Source organism: Thalassophryne amazonica, chromosome 6 (genome assembly GCF_902500255.1).
Source record: "Thalassophryne amazonica chromosome 6, fThaAma1.1, whole genome shotgun sequence".
In the NCBI taxonomy this organism is placed as follows: Eukaryota; Metazoa; Chordata; class Actinopteri; order Batrachoidiformes; family Batrachoididae; genus Thalassophryne; species Thalassophryne amazonica.
The window spans coordinates 49,480,673-49,507,787 of NC_047108.1; the positions used below are offsets into that span (position 1 = coordinate 49,480,673).

Consider the following 27,115-nt stretch of genomic DNA (forward strand, 5'->3'; position numbering starts at 1 on the left):
TGTACTCTCTTTTTATTTACATTTTACACAACATCCCAACTTCAATGGAATTGGGGTTGTTTGCAAGATGTCTTGATGCTGTAATTAAAGACTCGGATTTATAGAGCGCTTTTCAAGACACCCAAAACGTTTTAGAAGTTGCATTATTCATTCACTCGCACATTCACACACATTGGTTTTGGTAAGCTACTTGTGTAGCCACGGCTGCCCTGGGGCAAACTGATGGAAGCCTAGCTGCCATTTTGCGCATGTGGGCCCTCCGACCACCACCTCATTCATGCACAGGCAAAGTGGGTTAACTGTCTTGCCCAAGGACACAATGGCAACATGCATTTTTTTTTTTTGACTGCTTGGGATTCGAGCCGCTGATTATTCGGTCATAAGATGGCTTGTTCTGCCAACTGAGCTATTGCCGTCCCAAAGGCTGCCAATGGTGCATAACCCTAACCCTAACAATGTACGAGGTCTGTCCATAAAGTATTGTACCTTTTTATTTTTTTTTAAAACTATATGGATTTGATTCATATGTTTTCACGTCAGACAAGCTTGAACCCTCGTGCACATGCGTGAGTTTTTCCACGCCTGTCGGTGACGTCATTCGCCTGTGAGCACGCCTTGTGGAAGGAGTGGTCCCGCCCCGTCGTCGGATTTTCATTGTCTGGAAATGGCGGAATGATTTGGGTTTTTTTTCCATCAGAATTTTTTCAGAAGCTGTTAGAGACTGGCACCTGGAAACCATTCGAAAAATTTATCTGGCTTTTGGTGAAAATTTTACAGGCTTCACAGAGAATAAGGTCTGTTAGTACAGCTTTAAGGACCCCTTTAAGGACGCTCGGCGCACCGCGCTCCGAGCTGTGATGACGCGGAACAAGCCACCGGACCATTTTTAAACGGATGGCTCTGTGTATATGAGACCGTCGTGTGCTCTTTCTCTGGTTATCACAAGAGCTGGACATCAGCCATTTTCCGGCAGATTTCACTTTTAACAAGAGATTTTGTCATGGAAAGCTGCGCGGAGGCTTCACGCGTCACGACCGATTCGCTTTGGAAGCGAGACTGTTATGTGTGGGCCGCTGAAGAGGAGGTACTGCTGGCCCACCACCACCAGAGGGCGTCGCCACCTGGTGAGAGCAGCCAAGGTGACAACTGTCACCCATTATGGGACACAGCTGTTTCAACTCAGCACCAGGGTATATCAGGAGGACGGCGTCTCCACCTCAGTGCCGAGATATCGTCTACGACTGAGGTAGTAATCTCCGCATGCACATTTAGTGTAAACTGACTAATCATTTGTAAAGCCTTTTCAGGAGTGTTGACTACTAGGAGCTTATTGCTTGGATAAGTACTCACCTTCCTGTTGTACATTGACAAGAGGTGGAGGCGGCTTCTCCCCTCTCCATTATCGGGTGCTCGCATCCCACCTGTGTGTGTGCTCTCTCCTGCCAGCAGTACCGGATCCGACGAGCGGAGGCAGTGGCCACCTGGGAATTCGGGACTTGGCGGTTCCAGCATCTCCAGGGTTCGGTGGCAGAGGAGATCTGGGTGGTTCCGGTTCTACTGAGACGGGCGTCTCCTACCTTCGAGCCTGCCCACACGACACCAGCGGATTCGGCCCCAAAGTGTGATTGTTGTAATTATTGTGCTTGTTTCACAATAGTAAAACTTGTTATTTATCTTCCTCCATTGTCCGTTCATTGCGCCCCTGTTGTGGGTCCGTGTTCCTACACTTCCACAACAGGATATCTCGGCCAGCGTCATGGACTCCGAGGGGCGTCAACCGGCTGTTGAACGGCCAATGGAAGACCAAGGCGCGGCGGAGGCTTCGGGAGGGGTACTCGGTGAGTTGCAGCGGATCCTCACCGCTTTCACCTCTCGGATCGACTTGATGACCGAGCAGCACGTACTCCTGAACCGCAGGGTGGAGGCTCTCGCCGCACAAGTGGAAGCGCGCCCTTCGGGCGCCGCTGCGGCTCTCCCTCCTGAGGACCCTGCGCGCGAAAGTAACGTTCCTCTGGTCGTTCAACGGTCCCTTCCTCCGTCCCCAGAAGCATACATAAGCCCTCCAGAACCGTACGACGGCTGTGTGGAGACGTGCGCGGACTTCCTTATGCAATGTTCGCTCGTCTTCGCTCAGCGTCCCGTGATGTACGCAGCTGATGCTAGCAGGGTAGCTTATGTGATAAAGCTGCTTCGCGGGGAGGCACGCGCTTGGGCTACAGCGCTCTGGGAGCAGAACTCACGGCTCCTTCAGTCATACGACGGGTTTGTACGGGAGCTCAGAACGGTGTTCGATCATCCCAACAGAGGAGAGTCCGCTTCAACCGCATTACTGTCCATACGACAGGGACGTCGGAGCGCAGCTGCCTATGCAGTCGCCTTCCGCATCGCGGCAGCGAGATCCGGCTGGAATAGCACTGCCCTCCGCGCTGCCTTTGTAAATGGATTGTCTCTGGTCCTAAAAGAGCACCTGGTGGCTAAAGACGAACCGCGGGATTTAGATGGGCTCATAGATCTGGTCATACGGCTTGACAACCGGTTAGAAGAACGTCGCCGGGAGCGAGGCGAAGGGCGTGGCCAGGCACGGGTCGTCCCTCTCCCTTCCGGGTCCGGTCGAGTTCCGCCGTCCCCACGCTCCTCTGTTCCGGCGCTCCGTGCGCTTACGGCTCCCCCTGCTGACGAAGCTATGGACACGAGCAGGGCAACATTTAGGGCACCTGGAGCACAAAGGAGGCGGGCCCACGGAGCTTGTTATGTTTGTGGCTCGAGTGAGCATATGGCAAATGACTGCCCCGAGCGGTTAAACTCCAACGCCCGCCCCTAGAGACTGGGCCAGGGGTGGGCCAAAACATGCACGTGGGACACACCCACATTGCTACACGACTCCCAGTCACGATCCTGTATGAGGATTCTACCCTGAAGGCCCCAGCACTGGTGGACACGGGCTCTGAGGGGAATCTGCTTGACAGCAGATGGGCCAGGGAGATAGGGCTCCCTCTGGTGGCTCTTACCTCGCCTGTGCAGGTTCGGGCACTAGATGGCTCCCTACTCCCACCAATCACGCACAAGACACCTCCAGTAACTCTGGTGGTGTCAGGTAACCACCGGGAGGTGATCGAGTTCTTCGTGACTCAGGCCACCTCCCGTGTGGTTTTAGGGTTTCCATGGATGCTGAAGCACAATCCCCGGATTGATTGGCCGTCCGGGGTAGTGGTACAGTGGAGCGAAACCTGCCATCGGGAGTGTCTCGGTTCCTCGGTTCCTCCTGGCTCCCAAGCTAAGGAGGAGGTCCGAGTCCCGCCCAATCTGAAGGCGGTGCCAGCGGAGTACCATGACCTCGCTGACGTGTTCAGCAAGGATCTGGCCCTCACGCTACCTCCCCACCGCCCGTATGATTGTGCCATTGATTTGGTTCCAGGCAGTGAGTTTCCGTCCAGTAGGCTGTACAACCTCTCACGGCCGGAACGCGAATCCATGGAGACCTACATCCGGGACTCATTAGCTGCCGGGTTGATCCGGAATTCCACCTCACCGATGGGCGCAGGTTTCTTTTTTGTGGGTAAAAAGGATGGCGGGCTTCGTCCATGCATTGATTATAGGGGGTTGAACGAGATCACGGTTCGCAATCGATACCCGTTGCCCTTGTTAGATTCGGTGTTCACCCCCCTGCATGGAGCCAAGATGTTCACCAAGCTGGATCTTAGGAATGCGTATCATTTGGTTCGGATTCGGAAGGGAGACGAATGGAAGACGGCATGCAACACCCCCTTAGGTCATTTTGAGTACCTGGTCATGCCGTTCGGTCTCACTAATGCTCCCGCGACCTTCCAAGCGTTGGTAAACGATGTCTTGCGGGACTTCCTGCACCGGTTTGTCTTCGTATATCTAGACGATATACTCATCTTTTCCCCGGATCCTGAGACTCATGTCCGGCATGTCCGTCAGGTCCTGCAGCGGTTGTTGGAGAACCGTCTGTTTGTGAAGGGCGAGAAGTGTGAGTTCCACCGCACTTCTTTGTCCTTCCTGGGGTTTATCATCTCCTCTAACTCCGTCGCCCCGGATCCGGCCAAGGTTGCGGCGGTGAGAGATTGGCCCCAACCCACTAGCCGTAGGAAGCTGCAACAGTTCCTCGGCTTTGCGAATTTCTACAGGAGGTTCATTAAGGGCTACAGTCAGGTAGTTAGCCCCCTGACAGCCCTGACCTCTCCAAAAGTTCCCTTCACCTGGTCGGACCGGTGCGAGGCCGCGTTCAAGGAGTTGAAACGGCGCTTCTCGTCTGCACCAGTTCTGGTGCAGCCCGATCCTAGCAGCCAGTTAGTGGTTGAAGTGGATGCCTCGGACTCAGGGATAGGAGCGGTGCTCTCCCAGAGCGGGAAGACCGATAAGGTCCTTCACCCGTGTGCCTATTTTTCCCGCAGGTTGACCCCCGCTGAACGGAACTATGACGTCGGCAATCGGGAACTCCTTGCTGTGAAAGAGGCCCTCGAAGAGTGGAGACATCTGTTGGAGGGAACAGCCGTGCCATTCACGGTTTTCACTGACCATCGGAACCTGGAGTACATCAGGACTGCTAAGCGTCTGAACCCCAGGCAAGCCCACTGGTCATTGTTCTTTGGCCGTTTTGACTTCCGGATTACCTACCGCCCCGGGACCAAGAACCAGCGATCGGATGCATTGTCCCGGGTGCACGAAGAGGAGGTCAGAACGGAACCGTCGGATCCCCCGGATCCCATCATCCCGGAGTCCGCTATCGTGGCCGCCCTCACCTGGGACGTGGAGAAGACCGTCCGGGAGGCCCTGACCCGTGTCCCGGACCCCGGAAACGGACCAAAGAACAAACTATACGTCCCACCAGAGGCCAGGGCCGCAGTCCTAGACTTCTGTCACGGTTCTAAGCTCTCCTGTCACCCAGGGGTGCGAAGGACCGTGGCAGTCGTCCGGCAACGCTTCTGGTGGGCATCCCTGGAGACCGACGTCCGGGACTACGTCCAGGCTTGTACCACCTGCGCCAGGGGCAAGGCCAATCACCAGAAGACCTCAGGGCAGCTACAGCCACTGCCCGTGCCTCATCGCCCCTGGTCCCACATCGGCCTGGACTTCGTCACGGGTCTCCCGCCGTCCCAGGGAAACACCGTCGTCTTCACGATAGTGGACCGGTTCTCCAAGGCGGCCCACTTCGTGGCCCTCCCGAAGCTTCCGACGGCCCAGGAGACAGCGGACCTCCTGGTCCACCACGTCGTCCGTCTGCATGGTATACCATCAGACATCGTCTCCGATCGCGGTCCCCAGTTCACCTCACATGTCTGGAGGAGCTTCTGCCGGGAACTGGGGGCCACGGTCAGCCTCTCGTCTGGGTATCATCCCCAGACCAACGGGCAAGCAGAGCGGGCGAACCAGGACTTGGAGCAGACACTACGCTGTGTGACAGCCGCGCACCCGACGGCCTGGAGTACCCACCTGGCCTGGATCGAGTACGCTCACAACAGCCAAGTGTCATCTGCCACCGGCCTCTCCCCGTTTGACGTGTGCTTGGGGTATCAGCCCCCCTTGTTTCCGGTGGTCAAGGGAGAGGTCGGTGTGCCCTCGGTCCAGGCCCACCTACGGAAGTGCCGTCGGGTGTGGCGTACCGCCCGCTCTGCCTTGTTGAAGGCCCGGACGAGGGCGAAGACACATGCAGACCGGCGGCGGGCCCCGGCTCCCGCATATCGTCCTGGGCAGGAGGTGTGGTTATCCACCAAGGACATTCCCCTTCAAGTGGACTCCCCCAAGCTCCAGGACCGATACATCGGCCCCTTCACGATCCTCAAGATCATCAATCCCGCCGCAGTGAGGCTTCGGTTGCCGGCCTCGCTGCGGATTCACCCAGTATTCCACGTCTCCCGGATAAAGCCCCATCACACCTCACCCCTCTGCACCCCGGGTCCGGCACCACCTCCTGCCCGGATCATCGACGGGGAACCGGCATGGACCGTGCGTCGGCTCCTCGATGTCCGTCGAATGGGCCGGGGTCTTCAGTACCTGGTGGACTGGGAGGGGTACGGCCCCGAGGAACGCTCCTGGGTGAAGAGGAGCTTCATCCTGGACCCGGCCCTCCTGGCCGACTTTTACCGTCGCCATCCGGGGAAGCCCGGTCGTGCGCCAGGAGGCGCCCGTTGAGGGGGGGGTCCTGTTATGTGTGGGCCGCTGAAGAGGAGGTACTGCTGGCCCACCACCACCAGAGGGCGTCGCCACCTGGTGAGAGCAGCCAAGGTGACAACTGTCACCCATTATGGGACACAGCTGTTTCAACTCAGCACCAGGGTATATCAGGAGGACGGCGTCTCCACCTCAGTGCCGAGATATCGTCTACGACTGAGGTAGTAATCTCCGCATGCACATTTAGTGTAAACTGACTAATCATTTGTAAAGCCTTTTCAGGAGTGTTGACTACTAGGAGCTTATTGCTTGGATAAGTACTCACCTTCCTGTTGTACATTGACAAGAGGTGGAGGCGGCTTCTCCCCTCTCCATTATCGGGTGCTCGCATCCCACCTGTGTGTGTGCTCTCTCCTGCCAGCAGTACCGGATCCGACGAGCGGAGGCAGTGGCCACCTGGGAATTCGGGACTTGGCGGTTCCAGCATCTCCAGGGTTCGGTGGCAGAGGAGATCTGGGTGGTTCCGGTTCTACTGAGACGGGCGTCTCCTACCTTCGAGCCTGCCCACACGACACCAGCGGATTCGGCCCCAAAGTGTGATTGTTGTAATTATTGTGCTTGTTTCACAATAGTAAAACTTGTTATTTATCTTCCTCCATTGTCCGTTCATTGCGCCCCTGTTGTGGGTCCGTGTTCCTACACTTCCACAACAGAGACAAAGGAACACCTCCGTTTCGGCGTGCCAGAGGACAAGTTCGGACATGCCTGTCTCGGCTTTCAATGCTTACCAGTCGAGTGAGTTATAAGAGAAATTGTGGAGAGCTGGGCATGTCTGAACTTGTCCTCTGGCACGCCGAAACGGAGGCGTTCTTTGTCTCACTCGAACAGTGAATCGGTCGTGATACACAAAGCCTCCGCGCGGCTTTCCACGACAAAATCTTTTGTTAAAAGTTAAAATATGCCAGAAAATGGTTGATGTCCAGCTCTTGTGATAACCAGAGAAAGTGCACACGATGGTCCCAGCTCCACATAGCCATCCATTTAGAAATGATCCGGTGGTTCGTGCCTGTCGTCGCGGCTCGGAGCGCAGCGCGACGAGCGCCATTGTGGGCCATCCTTAAAGCTGTAGTAATAGTCCTTATTCTCTGTGAAGCCCGTAAAATTTTCACCGAAAGCCAGATAAATTTTTCGAATGGTTCGAATGGCGTGCTCACAGGTGAATGACGTCACCGACAGGTGTGGAAAAACTCACGCATGCGCACAAGGGTTCAAGCTTGTCTGACGTGAAAACATATGAATCAAATCCATATAGTTAAAAAAAATAATAAAAAAAAAATAAAAAAATAAAATAAAATAAAAAATAAATAAAAGGTACGATACTTTATGGACAGACCTCAAATTGGTCAAAGGGTGTGAACATTTTCATACATGTGATTTCTTGTTTTTTTTTTAAATAAATTTGCAAAAATAAAAAAAGAACCTTTTTGTGTTGTCATTATGGGGTGTTGTGAGTAGAATTTCGACGAAAAAAATTTACTAGATTTTGGAATAAGACTGTAACATAACAAAATGTGGAAAAAGTGCACTGTACTGCAGGATCGTGGATGTATCACCTCCATTTGTATACATAGTCTTCCCAATTTTCAAAGCTCATACGTAATTGGACAAACTAAATGTAAGTCATTTTGAATGCAAATTATCGCTTTTGTATCACTTTTGACAAGTCAGGAATGTGTACATGAACGTTTCTATGTCACTGAATGTGGTTTGGACTTAATTTAGAGTTTTTAGACCAATAATTAAGAAATACAAACAGAATGATACTGTATACTAAAACTGTCTGGAGGAGACAGTCCTTACAATGTTATAAGCCTGCAATTGTGCCCCCCCCCCCCCCCCCCCAAAAAAAGGCAGGAATCAACAGACTCCCTTGTGATACAAAATATTTATCCCAGCTTCCCTGAATTTGTTACAACTCAACTGTTTGCAGCCAAAACACAGAGAAATACCCCATGAATGACTCCAACCTTAAGTCAGTGTCATTTTATTTTGTGTTTACTGTGGGTCTGACTCCTGTACACGGTGTCAGGTTTCGGCCCCAGTCTGGCCGTCATGTTTTGTCCCCTATTGTTTTTATCTGGTTGTTTTATTTTAGTTATTAATCTCGTCTCATCATACTTTGGTTCTGATTATCTTGCTCCTGTGTGTAATACTTTTGTCAGTGGTTTTATTTTCTGTTGAAGTTATTTCCTGTTTATCTTACTTTCGTCACGTGTCTAGTTTCATTCCTACCTTTGTATATTCATTAGTGTTATTTCTTGTTTGCTTTTCTTTTGTATTATGTTGAATGATCTGTTTATTGTTTCACATAGTTCCATTCTGGTTTGGTCTTTATTTTCTTGTTTAGCTCTTTTCAGTTCTTACATTTGTTTCATGGTTTAATTCTTTGTTCCTTCATGTCGGGTTTTCTTTATTTTATTTCTTGTTTATTGGGACTTGGGTTTTGTTCATCTTTTGTGTTGGTGTTTTATTTTGATCACTGTGGTTAGGTTCACCATCTTGTCAGGTCCTGTTCACTTTGCTTTGGCTTCCTGCACTATCTTGCATCAGCTTCTCTCACCTTCATTGTAATTCTGTCTGCTCTATCTTTCTGCACTCTCTTGACTCCTGTCTCACCTCTGTCTCATCTGACCACACCCCTTCCAGAACCTTCCCTGACACCTGTGCCTTGTTCCCCTAATTACTGCACCTGTTATTTAAGCCCCTCACTTTCTCCACTGCTAGTTCGTTGTGATTTCCTGTCCACGTTCCAGCCTTTGTTTTTTTGCTCTGTATTTGCCTTGCTATTTCTGACCATGCTTTGTTTTTTGACCTTTCTCCTACCTCAGCCCATGTATTGTGTCTCCTGGTATTTTGGAACTGTGCTTGTTGTTGACTACGCCTCTGCCTGACCCCTGCCTGTACCGCTGCTTCTCAGACTGCCTTTTGTGTACTGAACCCCAGCCTAATTTCTGATTTCTGATATAAAGCATTTAATGTATACCTCAGTATTTTGAGTCTGCATTTGTGTTCAACCTCCTTCTGTGTCACGCCTACCCAGCTCATGACACACAGAGTCATCAACAAAGTGCAAACTGTGGGATGCAGTGATCAAGCCATGGATTTCTAAATATGAACATAGAGTGCTCATTGAATAAGAGCGCTGACATCATCATTGCAGTGCAATATTGTCACACAAGCATGCTGGACTCAGAGAGACAAAGCAAGAATTTATCATCAAATGCCATATAATTTGAAACAAATTCATGCACTTCATGCACTTCTCTACCAAGAACTATACCACTGAATAGCAAGCGCTTGAGATTAGCATTATGATGGGGTACGTGATGTCGACACTCCTCTTCGTGATGACAATGGAACTTCTCTTATGCAGTTCGAGGGAGGAGTCGCATGGAGAGATAATTCAGGAAGGTCTGGTTTTACCTCCAATGAAGGTATACATGGGTGATATTACCACACTCGTCCAGTCGCGAAACTGCTCCAGCATCTCGAGGACCTCTTCTCCTGGGCAAGAATGAAAACCAAACCAAAGAAGAGTCACAGCCTCTCCATATTTAATGGCCAGGTCAAAACAATCCGCTTCCATATTGGAGGTGACAAAATTCTAACAGTCAAAGAACAACCAGTCAAAACCCTGGGGCGACTGTACACAGACCCACTTACGGATCACCACAGAGGCATGGAAGTCCCAAAAATCAACTATGCAGGGACTTGGAGCAATTGACAAGAGCAACCTTCGAACACTACAGGTCAACAAGATCTCTTTATCGAGGGTCGAACCTATGCAACAATGCATCAGCAAGCACGTGAGGAAATGGTTAAGCATACCACCCTGCTTTTCAACAACTGGCCTGTATAGCTCCACTGGCAAACTCCAGATGCCAGTTTCTTCTATCGTCTAAGAGTTCAAAGTGGTGAACAACACATGATGCTCAGAGATTCACCCAATCAAGTGATCCATGAGGTCCAGCCAGATGTCCATACTGGCACCAAATGATCCGCTAAGTTCACAGTTGACGAAGCTGAGGCTAGCCTTCACACCAAGGAATTCATTGGAGCCACAGAAACTGGACAAGCAGACTTGGGCAATACCTCACATAGATGGCTATCTGCTCATGGACCCAAAGGCCGATGTGAGATGACAATCGAACAGATATGATCCTTTGAGAGGAGAAGCGCATAGCCATCACAGCCAACCAAGCCAAGCAATGTGCCAGGACAACCTGGGACAACACAGAACCCAGGAAGCTCACGTGGACGATGCTAATGGAAATGGAACCCCTGGCAATTCTTATGGCACACTCTGTCATTTGCTATCAGCTTGCACCCACTCCCTGTAGATGTACACATGGTGTCACAACCAAGTCTTGGAGGAAGTGGCAGACATCATCAGGACCCAATGTGACACTTTCAACAGGGAACCAGTCAAGGAATTCAAACCACAAATCGCCTTCTGCAAGGGGGCACACACCTATCTCAGCACACTCGGAGAGCAAAGCATTCAAAACTCCTCTGTGGTGCTCATGAATGGAAGGCCTCCGTTGACCTCAGCGTAGCACTGAAATTTCCAATCCACATCATCAACACCAATGAGCGCCTTGACCTCATAATGTGGTCAGATGCAAGCAAGCGAGTGCACCTCGTGGAACTCACCGTCCCATGGCAGGAGAATATGGAGGACGCATATGAACAGAAAAAAAGCTGTTATGAATCACTTCGAGCTGACTGTGAAGACAAAGGCTGGGCACGTTGCGTCCTCCCAGTTGAAAATGGCTGCCACAGCTTTACAGACCGGTCCACAATGTATCTTATATCTCAGCTAGGCCTCTTCAACCACAACATGCGGGTCACAACCAAACATCTACAGTCTGCCACTGAACATGCCTCAAGATGGAGCTGGTTTAAATCTCAGAATATCAGCAATTAATCCCCCTACTCCCACCTAGTGAACTTAGCAATTATATCCCTGCAACCCTGCAGACCTGCTGACACATTGTACAGACACCCTCCGGTAGCTTCATGCTGCTGATGTCGCCTGGGATGGCAGTACCACCAGTAGCCACCGAAACTGTGCAATCATCCTTGGTTGGCAGCTCATAAGGAGGGTGTCTTGCAGCACAAGTTGTATGATCTTCTCATGCATTACTGGAATGCCATTTCAAAAAGACTGCAGTGCACTCTGGTAGCCATAATTGAAAGTCATGTTTATGGTCAGTCTGGTGTGTCTGAAGACTTATAAAAGATTGTGGTTGTGATAGAGGAGAGTTTTGTTCAGTTGAGAGTAGACAGTAGGATCACCTAAACCCAAACACAGTTAAAAAATTATTGTTTCTTAATAAGAATGAATAAAATCTCCCCTGTACTGTACATAATTGTGCTCATTACAAAAACACATTCACTGTCATCTGCCTGCTTAAACAAACACCATTTTCCAGAGGTGACAGTACACACGAATATAACCCCTCTTGCCATAAATGATGCCACACCACAGTAGCACATTCAAAAACGGTTACAGTTTATAATAGAAGTATGTGATACAGTATAATTATAATGTACTCACTAGAAAATACACTATATTGATATAAACAAATTGGTCATACATTTTTTTTCTTCGTTATTTATAGTCTTTCCCAACAGTCATTACTGACACAAAATTTAGGGCATCACAAATTACACGGTTAAGATCACAGCTTCCTGTTTTGCACACTTCTGCCATCAGATAATATCGTGTCCACACAAAGCCTCGGGAAATGAACCCTTTTGTGAATCAGTTTGCTGGAAGGCGTCAATGCTTCATGAAGCCTCATCTCACTGTCACTAGTGAAGACACTTGAGGATGAGTTACAAGTTCAAGTAGCCAGGTGGGCCAGTGGAGCTGGTGGTGGCTGCGGCCTGCACAAAAGACAAAACATAAAATTATGATCAACAAGAGCAATCAGAGATTTCTGACGTCCACCGATCTGGATCCGGTAGGGTTTTTTTTTTATATGTAATCCTTAAAAGTCTATATAATGTGAATCTTTATCCAGAATCTGGATCCAGATCACCTCCAAATTTCAGTGGAGTCTTCCATGCCCTAATATCAATCTGTGGTGCAAATTTGGTAAGAATCAGTGAAGTAATTTTGATTTATTTATTTATTTTACGTAATCCTTCAAAGCCTATATAAAGTGAAATCTTGATCCAGAATCCGGATCTGGATCACCTCTAAAATTATGGAGTCTTCCATGGGGATTAAGGACCTTGCCCAGTGGCCCTTAACGATTTTCCAGCCAGACTGGAGTTTGAATGAAGGACCCTCTGGTCTGAAGCCCACTGCTTAACCACTACTACACCATCACCTCCCATGGATGTGAAGCTCCTTGAGGCAGCACTGTTGTGATTTGGCACTCCACAAATAAAATAGTCTCGTTGTTAAGCAGATGTGCAGCCATCTTAAAACGGAAACTTCCAGTCAGTGACGTCATTAGAAACACCTGCTCAGTTGTCCGATTTCCAGGGAGTGAAATGGCCACTGGAGGCGAATTCCACAATGTATTGTCGTTGTTGTTAACTCACAAGGAATGAGACGGAGTGCTGCAGTGGTGTGAATATCGATGTAAACCCCGGTCACACGGCACTAATGAAGGACACTGTGTGTGTGTGTACAATGTTCGTGCAAGACGTTGGACTTGAGAGGTTACCAGGGGTGGGCAACAAGGGCCGAGACAATGCAGGTTTTCTTTGCAACCAGACACCACAGCAGGTGGGTTGCTGATGAGCATCTCCCCTGAACATAAACACTTGCTAGTCAATGAAATCACCTGCTGAGACACCTGATCTTTAATCAAATCACCTGCTGAGGTGATTGGTAGAAAGGAAAACCTGCAGTGTTTCGGCTCTTCATGGCACATGATTGCCCACCCCTGGGTTAGACGAAGTTGGACGACAGTCAAACGGAACGCTGATGGTACGGCAATTACGCAAACGATGAGGAACCATCAAGACAGAAAGCAAAACGGAATACGGACAACTTGAAGTTGTCGTCGGGATTCGTACAGGAACAAAGCTGGACGACGGTTAAATTATGTCTCTGAAAGTCCATTCCAGATTTATTGTTTCATTTTGGCTTCAGTGTCCTTAGTGCCATCTGACCTGGACTTCGTAGCTAGGAATGTTCAACGACAAAAAATACCAACATTCTGGGCGCAATGAACATCTTTTCGCTATTATTTAATTTCTTTGTGCGACTGACGTTATTCAAGCATTCAAAAGGCTATTCCTACCGTCACACAACTCCAACCACACATGAGAAAGTTTCTTGACAGTTCTTGTTATTGAATGAAACCGCGTCTCCCTAACCAGATAGAGTTGTGATGTCATCACACATGCGCATAGGCGCTGTCTAGCGGGATCTTGAAAATCCCCCATTGAAAATGAATGTTATCCCACCAAAATGTAATTTTTTTATGCTTTTCATCATGTTAATAAGAGGCTGCATGCATGAGACCCTGAAAACTTGCTAAAACAAATATTCCAGATAATCTGTGTCTGCTACGTTTAACCTGTGTGGAACTTCATAAATGCAAAACGTATTTCATACTATATACGTATATATATATATATATATATATATATATATATATATATATATATATATATATATATATATATATATATATTACTCTGGAGCAAAGAACGTCATGAACAATGATCGTGGCTCAAAGCGATTCCCACTGAAAATAAACCTGAGCTTCTCGAAACAAACACAATAACAATGTCTAAAACCCCAGATAACATATTCATGAGTTTTAGGCGCAATATACAGTTTTATGTTGTGATGTTAATGCTGTTGTCTGTGTGCAGCGGTTAAATTGCATTTCTCAATGCATTTCTCAATGTTTCTGACATCTCACAGAGCAGCGAACTCTGTGACGTTTTGTGAGATTTTGTGGGATTTGAAACCTAGGGTGAATATAGCAGTAATGTCTTGTTAAAAATTTTATTTAAAGATGCATTTTCAATAGTACTAACACTGTTGTCTCAGCAGTCGCGAAGGGGGCCGCCGGCTGTGACTTCAACTGAGGTTCCTCGCATTTTTCAATTCCTCACGAGTTTCCAAGCGAAAATTCTGGCTCGATGTAACGTTCAAAGCATCTTTTTCAAAAGGCCAGACTCTCCGAACGTCGAGTGTTATGAAAGTAGCATATGTTTGTACACAACTTTTTGATATCACTACCTCAATCAGACAACAGAGCTCATTTTTGGGTGTACTAAGATGGCCGCCCGGGTAGTTGCAGTAGTTTCACCAGCAGGAGGCGGTGTGTTTCTTCATCAACGCACTCCTCCTCCTCCTCCCGCGTGCCCCGCTGCTCGGTGCTCCGTCCCTCCTCTGCTCTGCTCCGGGAGTCCGGCTCGGACTTTCCAGCGGAGAGGAGCAGGAGCCAGGAGTGGAGGAGTCCTCAGTCCTCATCACCGTCAACTCCGCAGCAAGTTCTAGCAGCAGGAGGAGAGACCAAAAACAGGACCGAACATCTCAGTCCGGGACCAAACCGGTGAGTCGCTGCTGGATTTTTAACCAGGTCACCAACTTTTCAAAGTGTTAAGCCCAAAGTGTGAGAGGAGAGATTTATTTTCTATATTTTATTCTGTTGTATTATATCTATTTAAAACGGACCTGCTGAGTTAACAGTGTGAAACTTTGTAACCCGCTGCGTTGTGGAAATTGAAATGATTAAATTGTGCGGGCCCTCAGAGTGCCCCCGCAGAGAAACATGAGAACTGCTTTTGTCAATAAAATAAGAAGAAGCTTGTCTTTTTGTGCTTCTCTCTTTTTGTGGTGCAGAGTGATTGTGGCTGATAAACGGAGCAGGTTGATGAAGTCGCGCGCTCTGATCCTCCTCTGCGGTGAGTCGGCTTGAGCTTTGAAGTCACTTCATGTTTTCTGCTCCCCAACAAACCCTCAGAAGTGCTTCAGTGAATAGGGTTAAGACCTAATATGCTTAACATACCCTCATCTTCACTTTCACTCTTTCACCATATATAGCGCCGAGATCAGTTTCACGAAAAATCAAATAGAAAAGAATACGAGCAGTAAACCGGGTAGTACGTCAGGGGGTCATGCCCATATATTGTTTTGGAAAACTCATACTGAAGTTTCGTGATTTTGATTTTAAGATTGAAGAAACAATGTGAAAATAAAATAAGGGTACTCTCACATTACCAATTTTTAGACCTGAATTTCTGTCTTGATTTCAAAATTGAGGAAATCAGACTACATAAAAAACTGCCAAAATTCGTATTTGCTTGCATTTCTTACCATTACCTACTCTTTTATATCAGATTACATATGATTGCAGTCAGTTATACTTCTTACTCTTACTGTGTGTTTTCCACATTTATACAAAAAGCTAACATTTCTCTGTTAAAATCTCAAATATTTTCTCTTAAAGAGCGCAATATGCTTTTCATGGATTTTACTTCACAAACAAGGATCTTACTGTGCCACAGCTCTATGCTTAGCCCTAGAGGTCATTTGCCATGCTGGGTATATATATATATATATATATATATATACAACCCCTGGCAAAAATTATGGAATCCTCAGAGGATGTTCATTCAGTTGTTTAATTTTGTAGAAAAAAAGCAGATCACAGACATGACACAAATCTAAAGTAATTTCAAATGGCAACTTTCTGGCTTTAAGAAACACTATAAGAAATCAAGAAAAAAAATTGTGGCAGTCAGTAACGGTTACTTTTTTAGACCAAGCAGAGGGAAAAAAATATGGACTCACTCAGTTCTGAGGAATAAATTATGGAATCACCCTGTAAATTTTCATCCCCAAAACTAACACCTGCATCAAATCAGATCTGCTCGTTAGTCTGCATCTAAAAAGGAGTGATCATGAATCATGGCTCCAACACGAGAGATATCAATTGAAACAAAGGAGAGGATTATCAAACTCTTAAAAGAGGGTAAATCATCACGCAATGTTGCAAAAGAAGTTGGTTTTTCACAGTCAGCTGTGTCTAAACTCTGGACCAAATACAAACAACATGGGAAGGTTGTTAAAGGCAAACATACTGGTAGACCAAGGAAGACATCAAAGCGTCAAGACAGAAAACTTAAAGCAATATGTCTAAAAATCGAAAATGCACAACAAAACAAATGAGGAACGAATGGGAGGAAACTGGAGTCAATGTCTATGACCGAACTGTAAGAAACCGCCTAAAGGAAATGGGATTTACATACAGAAAAGCTAAACGAAAGCCATCATTAACACCTAAACAGAATTAACAAGGTTACAATGGGCTAAGGAAAAGCAATCGTGGACTGTGGATGAGTGGATGAAAGTCATATTCAGTGATGAATCTCGAATCTGCATTGGGCAAGGTGATGATGCTGGAGCTTTTGTTTGGTGTTTGGTTCCAATGAGATTTATAAAGATGACTGCCTGAAGAGAACATGTAAATTTCCACAGTCATTGATGATATGGGGCTGCATGTCAGGTAAAGGCACTGGGGAGATGGCTGTCATTACATCATCAATAAATGCACAAGTTTACGTTTATATTTTGTACACTTTTCTTATCCCATCTGTTGAAAGGATGTTTGGGGATGATGAAATCATTTTTCAAGATGATAATGCATCTTGCCATAGAGCAAAAACTGTGAAAACATTCCTTGCAAAAAGACACATAGGGTCAATGTCATGGCCTGCAAATAGTCCGGATCTTAATCCAATTGAAAATCTTTGGTGGAAGTTGAAGAAAATGGTCCATGATGAGGCTCCAACCTCCAAAGCTGATCTAGCAACAGCAATCAGAGAAAGTTGGAGCCAGATTGATGAAGAGTACTGTTTGTCACTCATTAAGTCCATGCGTCAGAGACTGCAAGCTGTTATAAAAGCCAGAGATGGTGCAACAAAATACTAGTGATGTGTTGGAGCGTTCTTTTGTTTATCATGATTCCTTAATTTTTTCCTCAGAATTGAGTGATTCCATATTTTTTTCCCTCTGCTTGGTCTAAAAAAGTAACCGTTACTGACTGCCACAATTTTTTTTCCTGATTTCTTATAGTGTTTCTTAAAGCCAGAAAGTTGCCATTTGAAATGACTTTGGTTTTGTGTCATGTCTGTGATCTGCTTTTTTTTCTACAAAATTAAACAACTGAATGAACATCCTCCGAGGCCGGTGATTCCATAATTTTTGCCAGGGGTTGTATATATACAGTAGTGTTCAGAATAATAGTAGTGCTATGTGACTAAAAAGATTAATCCAGGTTTTGAGTATATTTCTTATTGTTACATGGGAAACAAGGTACCAGTAGATTCAGTAGATTCTCACAAATCCAACAAGACCAAGCATTCATGATATGCACACTCTTAAGGCTATGAAATCGGGCCATTAGTAAAAAAAAAGTAGAAAAGGGGGTGTTCACAATAATAGTAGTGTGGCATTCAGTCAGTGAGTTTGTCAATTTTGTGGAACAAACAGGTGTGAATCAGGTGTCCCCTATTTAAGTATGAAGCCAGCACCTGTTGAACATCCTTTTCTCTTTGAAAGCCTGAGGAAAATGGGACGTTCAAGACATTGTTCAGAAGAACAGCGTAGTTTGATTAAAAAGTTGATTGGAGAGGGGAAAACTTATACGCACGTGCAAAAAAATTATAGACTGTTCATCTACAATGATCTCCAATGCTTTAAAATGGACAAAAAAAAACAGACACGTGGAAGAAAACAGAAAACAACCATCAAAATGGATAGAAGAATAACCAGAATGGCAAAGGCTCACCCATTGATCAGCTCCAGGATGATCAAAGATAGTCTGGAGTTACCTGTAAGTGCTGTGACAGTTAGAAGACGCCTGTGTGAAGCTAATTTATTTGCAAGAATCCCCCGCAAGGTCCCTCTGTTAAATAAAAGACAACTGCAGAAGAGGTTACAATTTGCCAAAGAACACATCAACTGTCCTAAAGAGAAATGGAGGAATATTTTGTGGACTGATGAGAGTAAAACTGTTCTTTTTGGGTCCAAGGGCTGCAGACAGTTTGTGAGACGACCCCCAAACTCTGAATTCAAGCCACAGTTCAGACAGTGAAGCATGTTGGTGCAAGCATCATGATATGGGCATGTTTCTCCTACTATGGTGTTGGGACTCTATATCGCATACCAGGTATCATGGATCAGTTTGGATATGTCAAAATACTTGAAGAGGTCATGTTGCCTTATGCTGAAGAGGACATGCCCTTGAAATGGGTGTTTCAATAAGACAATGACCCCAAGCACACTAGTAAATGAGCAAAATCTTGGTTCCAAACCAACAACATTTATGCCTCGCAGATGTGAAGAAATCATGAAAAACTGTGGTTATACAACTAAATACTAGTTTAGTGATTTACAGGATTGCTAAAAAAGCAGTTTGAACATAATAGTTTTGAGTTTGTAGCGTCAACAGCAGATGCTATGATTATTATGAACACCCCCTTTTCTACTTTTTTTTTACTAATAGCCCAATTTCATAGCCTTAAGAGTGTGCATATCATGAATGCTTGGTCTTGTTGGATTTGTGAGAGTCTGCTGAATCTACTGTTACCTTGTTTCCCATGTAACAATACGAAATATACTCAAAACCTGGATTAATCATTTTAGTCACATAGCACTGCTATTATTCTGAACACTACTGTATATGCAAGGTCTGTTAGAAAACTATCTACCTTTTTATTTTTTTAAAAAACTATATGGATTTGAATCATGTGCGCTTTCATCAGCCAAGCTTGAACCTTTGTGCGCATGCGTGAGTTTTTTCACGCCTGTCGGTTGCGTCATTCGCCTGTGGGCAGGCTTTGAGTGAGCACTGGTCCACCTCCCTCGTCGGATTTTCATTGTCAGGGCTGAGCGATTGGAGCAGCGCTGAATCAAATTTTTCCAGAAACTGTGAGAGACAGCCAGGTGGAAACCATTCGGAAGATTCAGATGGCTTTCGGTGAGGATACTCTGGGCATCACACAGATTAAGGAGCATTACAACCAGATTAAAGACGGCCCACAGTGGTGGAGGGCTCGCCGCGCTCAGAGTGGCCATCGACAGGCTGAAACGACCAGATCATTTCCAAAGTGAAGGCTGTGTTGATCCGGGATGTCGTCTGACTACCAGAGAAATTGCAGAAGAGGTGGACATCAGCACTTTTGCCGCACATTACACTGTTACAGGAGATTTTGTAATGAAAGACGTGCGGAGGAATTCGCGCGTCGGGACGGAGCCGCAATTGCGCACAACAAAAAGCACGTCTGTGTTGGAAGTCTCACAGGTCAAGTTGTGACATGCGCAGCTGTTAAACAATTTCTCAGATACTCACTCGAAAAGCCACCGAAGCCGTCTGAATCTTCCGAATGGTTTCCATGTAGACTCAGGTGATATAGTGTTTTTAATGGTTGATTAATATAGAATGTGTTTTAAATGTTTTTGCTATTGTGTATGTACATAGATTGTATTAATGTGTATATAGACTGTATATAGTTCAAACCCCGGTCTGGCTGGACAATCACTATTAAGGACCACTGGGCAAGGTCCTTCATCCCCAAGTTGCTCCCAACCTGTAGTGAGCGCCTTGCATGGCAGCACCCTAACATCAGTGTGTGAGTGTGTCTGTGTGAATGGGTGAATGTGAGGCATCACTGTAAAGTGCTTTGAGCTTCTGATATAGATGAAAAGGTGCTATGTAAATGCAGTCCATTTACCAGTTTACCATTCACACAAGTAAGGCCAAACTTTATGAACCCCCCTTGAGCAAGCACAGATGTGACAGTGGTATATTATCATTAATATATATTATCATTAAAGGGCATTTCACACTCCAATCAACACTAGCTGTTAAAAAAAATTATATATCAGATCATGAATCATTACTTCCAGCTCTTTAACTTGAGCAAGTCCTGATGTAGCTGATAAAAAAAAAATTAACCACACAGCATCTGAAAAATGCACACAGATTCAGAACTAGTTTTAGCTGTAAAAATCACCTCATCAAATTAACCTAAGGTACTGAATATTAGCTGCCTGAAGGTCACTCCACCTGTATCCACTTCATGACTTATTCCAGTGCACACAGTCAATCTGGGATGTTTTTGTCTCCAAATGTAATATGGCTTTAATTTGGCTTTCAAATCAAATTCTTGTATTTTGCGATCAACAAATGCCCGTCTCCACCTCTTTGCAACCAGTGGTGTATTCAGAAAAGAAAACCCAACAAAGCAACATCTTCACATACGTCTCCATTAGACTGAATAATAATGATTACATACCATGAAAGTGGTGCCTCTGATTTTACTCCTGTTGTGTTCGCACACAGAGCCTTGTAGAATTACTGTTGCATTGAACAGCGCTGTCTTTTGTCCACAGAAAAACAATGTACCTTCGTCAGCCTCCTACAGACTTTGGATCCGGTGTCAGTGATACCGGGGCTAACACTTAGCTTAGCCATTATTTTAGCTCAGCTTACCGAGTAATTCAAAGGGCTGGGAGCTGGATTACAACACGGCTGTCCTGTTAAAAGTGGCCACTCGTCGTTGACTTTCTGTCCGACTCCATGATCACAGAAGCAGTTTCCTCAGTGAGACTGGCTGGTGTCCTGCCATGTAGCAGCTTAGCTTAGCATGGTGCAACACAACGCCACAACACAATGTTGTGGCACAAACCACAAACATGGTCGGTTCCACGCTTTTGGGAGAGGAAGCACACTTTGTTAAGAATTTTGTCCTGGCCAGATGACCATTCTCACGCTGTGCTGGGCTTCACTTCTGCTATTTGTATAAGATGCACTCTAAAAAACCTCTCACTTTCCTCCTCAAAATATTATCTTTGGAAATCTGTCCACCTAATAAGCAATACTACCCATGCGACTGTTAAGTCAAGTCACGTTTATTTGAAATGGGACAATGCATATTAATGAAAGTTACATGTAAATATGCTGGATTGTAGCAGGATGCTAATTTCCATCCATAGTCCCAGTAACATAGAAACAGACTAAGAACACACAGCATACCAAAACAAATCAATCATGACAGAAAACAATTAAAACCGAATATACATACAAATATTTACAAATTCAAAGTGGCAACAATTTATCGTTAATAAGCAGCCGACAGGTGGAGGAACCAAAAGAGTTTTATGAAGATGGGTGATAGAGGTGCAAAAGTACTGCATTAAAGTGACAAGTGCTACGTCCAAAGTGCTCAGTGCCTGGTTGATCTGAGTATTACAGTACTGGGTTGTACTGCACATTGCCCAATACACTCATTTGCACATGCACAAGTGTAATATATTGCACAGGGTGTCCAACACAAGTTTATTGTGTAAAGACTACTAAACCATTTATTAACATAAAGTACACAAGGGCAATATGTATATATAACTGAAAAAAATGAGAGAGTGAAAAAAGAAATCGAGTGGTGCCTCCACAGTTAGGCTACAGATGGTTGCATGTCTGATTTGCCAGTAACCAAGCTTTCAGCTGTCATTTGAAGGTTCTGAAAGTGGTGCTCTCCCTGATTGTGACTGGGAGGTTGTTCCAAGCTTGCCCACCTTTTATGGATTATACGTTATGACCAAAGGCGGTCCTTCTATGAGTATCTCACAGTCGCCTCTTGTGTCAGCTCTTGTACCATACCCTGTGAATCTCTTTATGTGGATGAATTCTTTAACAGGGGTTGGTGCTGGTCCATGTAATCATTTATATATGAAGCAGGCATATTTGAATACCTTCAGATTTTCCAAGTCTAGAAACTTATGCTTTTCCAGAACCTTACAGTGATGATAAGAATTAGATTGTCTATCATATATCTTAACTGCTCTATTATACGAGGGAAGGCTGAAAAGTTCTAAGGCTGACTATGATGCAGTTGTCGAATTGAACAAATTCAGGGTTATTTTTCTACATAGTCTCCCTGTAACTCCACACACTTCTTCCAGCGGTGCTTGAGTGCTTCGATTCCCTTGGCATAGAAGCTTTCATCTTGAGAGTCAAAATAGTCCTCAACGGCAGCCATCACCTCATCATTTCTCCAATAGTGCTTCCCAGCCAAGTTTTTTTCAGGTTTGGGAACAGATGAAAGTCCGAGGGTGCCAAGTGAGGGGAGTATGGTGGGTGATCTACCAGTTTGAATCCACACTCGTGGATAGTGGCCATGGCCACTGTTGACTTGTGAGCTGGGGCATTGTCTTGATGGAACAGCATCCCTTTCGTCAGCTTTCCTGGTCGCTTCTTTTTGACAGCCTCGCATAACTGTCTCAGTAGGTTAGAATAGTACTGTCCATTTATGGTTTGTCCCTTTTCAAGATAGTCCACGAACACAATGCCCTTGGCATCCCAGAAAACTGAAACCATGACCTTCCCCGCAGACGAAACGACCTTGGCCTTCTTTGGAGGTGGTGACCTTGGGTGTTTCCACTGCATGGATTGTTTTTTTGTCTCTGGTTCAAAGTGGTGAACCCAACACTCATCCTGGGTAAGAAAACGTTCCATGTAATTGGCTGGATCCTCTTCAAATTGCGCCGTTTGCCTTCGACATGACTAGCCTGGTGCTTTTCTGATCAGGGGACAGGAGACGTGGCACCCACCGAGTTGACACCTTTGACATTCCAAGTTCTTCATGCAGAATGTGTTCAGTTCTCTCACGGGATATTCCCACAGCATCTGCTAGCTGATTAATCGTCGATCGTCTGTTGTCCATCACCATTTCATGAACAAGGTCAATGTTTTTCTGGGTTGTGGCTGTTGCAGGCCGCCCAGATCTTGGGTCTTCTTCAAGGCTCTCTCTGCCCCTCTTAAATTCAGCTGCCCACTTCTGCACTGTAGATATGGAGGGAGCTTCATCCCCTAATGTAGCAACTATATCCGCATGAATGCCCTTGGGCTTTAACCCCTTCTTATGCAGGTACTTAATCACACCGCGATGCCAGATTTTGTCCATTTTTGCCATTTCCCTCTACCACAAACTTTCAAACTTGGCTATGAACAACAAACTACGTCACAACCTGGAAGAAAAAAACACAGTTAGTCAGCAGAAGAGTTGAACTTAATGCATGCCAAGTTTTATTGAAATGGCATTTCTCCTTGGTGAGCCTTAGAACTTTTCAGCCTACCTCATACAGCTGCTCTATGGATTTTAATACCGAGGTGGCTGCAAATGTCCAGTTAGTGAAACAGTAGTCAATATGTGAGAAAACCATGCAAAAGAGATACGTTTTGGCTGAATTAGTTGTTAGAGAGGGATGTATATGTTTAAAATTTAGTAAATTAAAATTTACGGTATTTTTGACTTTTTTAATATGTTTTTTGAAGGACAGGTTTGAGTCCAGGATAACTCCAAGATATTTAAATTGAGATACCAGCTCCAACTCCTTCCTGTCAAAAAACACATTGGACCTTCTAATGTCAGTGGGACGTTTACTAAACATCATACATACTGTTTTTTGTATTCAACTGCAGGCAAGTGTCATTTAACCAGTGTTGTATGTTGTGTAACACATCCGTGAGTTTTGAGGTGATGTCCTTCACATTATTTCCATAAGTAAAAATGACCACATCATCCGTGTACGTTTGTGCATTGAAATATTTGCACACACTTGGTAAATCATTTATGTACAGCGAGAACAGCAGAGGTCCAACGATTGATCCTTGTGGGACATCGACTGGGTTGTTAAGAAATGGGGATTTAGAACCATTTACGGGGACACATTGTACTCTATTTGTTATATAAGATTCAAACCATTGTATTGATTAAGATGAAAAGTTGAAATATGTAAGTTTTTTCAGAAGTATTTGGTGATCTACTGTGTAAAATGCCTTTCTAAGGTCAAGAAACACAGCACCCACATACAAGTTACTGTCCAACATATACTTAACCTTTTCTAAAAACACGCAAATTGCTGACTCAGTGGAGTGATGGGGACGGAAGCCAAATTGCAGTGGATGAAGTAGATTAGGTCCTCTATTCAAATGTTCGATCAGTAATTTGGAGACCCATTTTTCAATTATTTTAGAAATAATTGAAAAATGGAGTATTGGAGGGGGCAAAAAGCTTTGTTATAGCTTTCGCACTGTTTAGGAAGTATTCATTAAACATTTGGGCCAGTACTGTAGGGTCCTTAACCAGGATATCATTATTTTTCAGTTCACGTACAGTGTGCCCCTGTTTATCTTTCCCTAGCAATTTGTTCAATAGTTGCCAAACTTTTCTGCCATCCCCTTTGGCCCCTTCAATGGTATTTACAACCCCTGGCAAAAATTATGGAATCACCGGCCTCGGAGGACGTTCATTCAGTTGTTTAATTTTGTAGAAAAAAAGCAGATCACAGACATGACACAAAACTAAAATTATTTCAAATGGCAACTTTCTGGCTTTAAGAAACACTATAAGAAATCAGGAAAAAAAATTGTGGCAGTCAGTAATGGTTACTTTTTTAGACCAAGCAGAGGGAAAAAAAATATGGACTCACTCAATTCTGAGGAATAAATTATGGAATCACCCTGTAAATTTTCATCCCCAAAACTAACACCTGCATCAAATCAGATCTGCTTGTTAGTCTGCATCTAAAAAGGAGTGATCACACCTTGGAAAGCTGTTGCACCAAGTGGACTGACATGAATCATGGCTCCAACACGAGAGATGTCAATTGAAACAAAGGAGAGGATTATAAAACTCTTAAAAGAGGGTAAATCATCACGCAATGTTGCAAAAGATGTTGGTTGTTCACAGTCAGCTGTGTCTAAACTCTGGACCAAATACAAACAACATGGGAAGGTTGTTAAAGGCAAACATACTGGTAGACCAAGGAAGACATCAAAGCGTCAAGACAGAAAACTTAAAGCAATATGTCTCAAAAATCGAAAATGCACAACAAAACAAATGAGGAATGAATGGGAGGAAACTGGAGTCAACGTCTGTGACCGAACTGTAAGAAACCGCCTAAAGGAAATGGGATTTACATACAGAAAAGCTAAACGAAAGCCATCATTAACACCTAAACAGAATTAACAAGGTTACAATGGGCTAAGGAAAAGCAATCGTGGACTGTGGATGACTGGATGAAAGTCATATTCAGTGATGAATCTCGAATCTGCATTGGGCAAGGTGATGATGGAACTTTTGTTTGGTGCCGTTCCAATGAGATTTATAAAGATGACTGTCTGAAGAGAACATGTAAATTTCCACAGTCATTGATGATATGGGGCTGCATGTCAGGTAAAGGCACTGGGGAGATGGCTGTCATTACATCATCAATAAATGCACAAGTTTACGTTGATATTTTGGACACTTTTCTTATCCCATCAATTGAAAGGATGTTTGGGGATGATGAAATCATTTTTCAAGATGATAATGCATCTTGCCATAGAGCAAAAACTGTGAAAACATTCCTTGCAAAAAGACACATAGGGTCAATGTCATGGCCTGCAAATAGTCCGGATCTTAATCCAATTGAAAATCTTTGGTGGAAGTTGAAGAAAATGGTCCATGACAAGGCTCCAACCTGCAAAGCTGATCTGGCAACAGCAATCAGAGAAAGTTGGAGCCAGATTGATGAAGAGTACTGTTTGTCACTCATAAAGTCCATGCCCCAGAGACTGCAAGCTGTTATAAAAGCCAGAGGTGGTGCAACAAAATACTAGTGATGTGTTGGAGCGTTCTTTTGTTTTTCGTGATTCCATATTTTTCCCTCTGCTTGGTCTAAAAAAGTAACCGTTACTAACTGCCACAATTTTTTTTCCTGATTTCTTATAGTGTCTCTTAAAGCCAGAAAGTTGCCATTTGAAATGACTTTAGTTTTGTCTCATGTCTGTGATCTGCTTTTTTTCTACAAAATTAAACAACTGAATGAACATCCTCCGAGGCCGGTGATTCCATAATTATTGCCAGGGGTTGTACAATTATTATCTCTTTATTAGAGTCGTGCGAGTTTAGCAAGAGTTTTAACTGGTCTTAGAAGTCCACCTTAGCAAAGGGTGGACGATAGAGGCAAATCAGAGAGAAGGACATTTCTTTAGAAAGAGTGATTTCAACATTGAATGTGTCAGACCAAGTAATCTCCTTGCATGTAAGATTATTCTTTACATAAAGTAATACCCCTCCTCCTTTCCCGATCAACCTGTCTCTCCTAAAGACATTGTAACCTGGCATAGATACAAGGGCTTCAGGAGATGACTTTTTTAAACATGACTCAGATACAGCTAAACAGTCAAGGTTTGACTCCAACAAGATGTGTTCCAGTTGTTCCCATTTGTTACAGAGACTTCTGATGTTTAGGTGTCCACATAGGAGTCCCTTAGGTTTGGATTTGGGATCCCAGACTAACTTTGCTTGATTTAGAGTTTGGAACATTTTTGTACGCTGAAACTTTTTAAAAATGGGATTTCTAGGTTTTGCCTCAGGTTGACTAGAAGATATCCCATTCAGCGCGACCGTAAGCGTGACCCCGCTGAGTACCGCAGGTGCTTTTCCCGTCAAAGTGCATAAAAACACTGATTTCCCACTGTAAAAAATTACATTTTCCCCCATTCATTTTCAGGGTGTGATCTGAGATGATGTCATGAAAATTCATATTCCTCACAGCTGGAGATTTCTGAGCGTTTGTCAGAGGCAGGTGAAACCATACTTATTTCTCCATGTTTATGGCTTAATTTCTCTGGGCATATAGCACCAAAAATAAAATGAAATACATCAGTATTTTCATAATTTATTATTTATTTAGAATAGTTAGCTCATTTCACATTTTATTTACTAGTGATACGCACTTTAATGTTACTAGTATAAAGCTCTGTGTGCGCTACGTTGATGTTAACAAGGGTAACCAAGGCCCGAATCACCACACTGTGCATTCAGGTATACTTCTACTACTATTACTATTACACTACAATAATACCATCACCATCTTCATCATCTGACC

At 44.8% G+C, this 27,115-nt stretch overlaps 1 protein-coding gene across 3 annotated transcripts in view; it reads left to right on the plus strand.

The window, feature by feature from the left end:
- The first annotated feature begins 14,459 nt into the window (after nucleotides 1–14,459).
- Nucleotides 14,460–27,115, plus strand: part of lamb2 (laminin, beta 2 (laminin S)) — a 182,666-nt gene continuing 170,010 nt past the window's right edge. Inside the window, exons 1-2 of one of the 3 annotated variants that reach the window (XM_034172157.1) lie at nucleotides 14,460–14,726; nucleotides 15,017–15,078. In XM_034172157.1, the coding sequence (XP_034028048.1) occupies nucleotides 15,048–15,078 (31 nt within the window). In that variant the 5' untranslated portion in view covers nucleotides 14,460–14,726; nucleotides 15,017–15,047. Of the gene's footprint in view, nucleotides 14,787–15,016; nucleotides 15,079–27,115 lie in introns of all 3 variants that reach the window. The other 2 variants (XM_034172156.1, XM_034172155.1) reach the window with 2 other exon arrangements.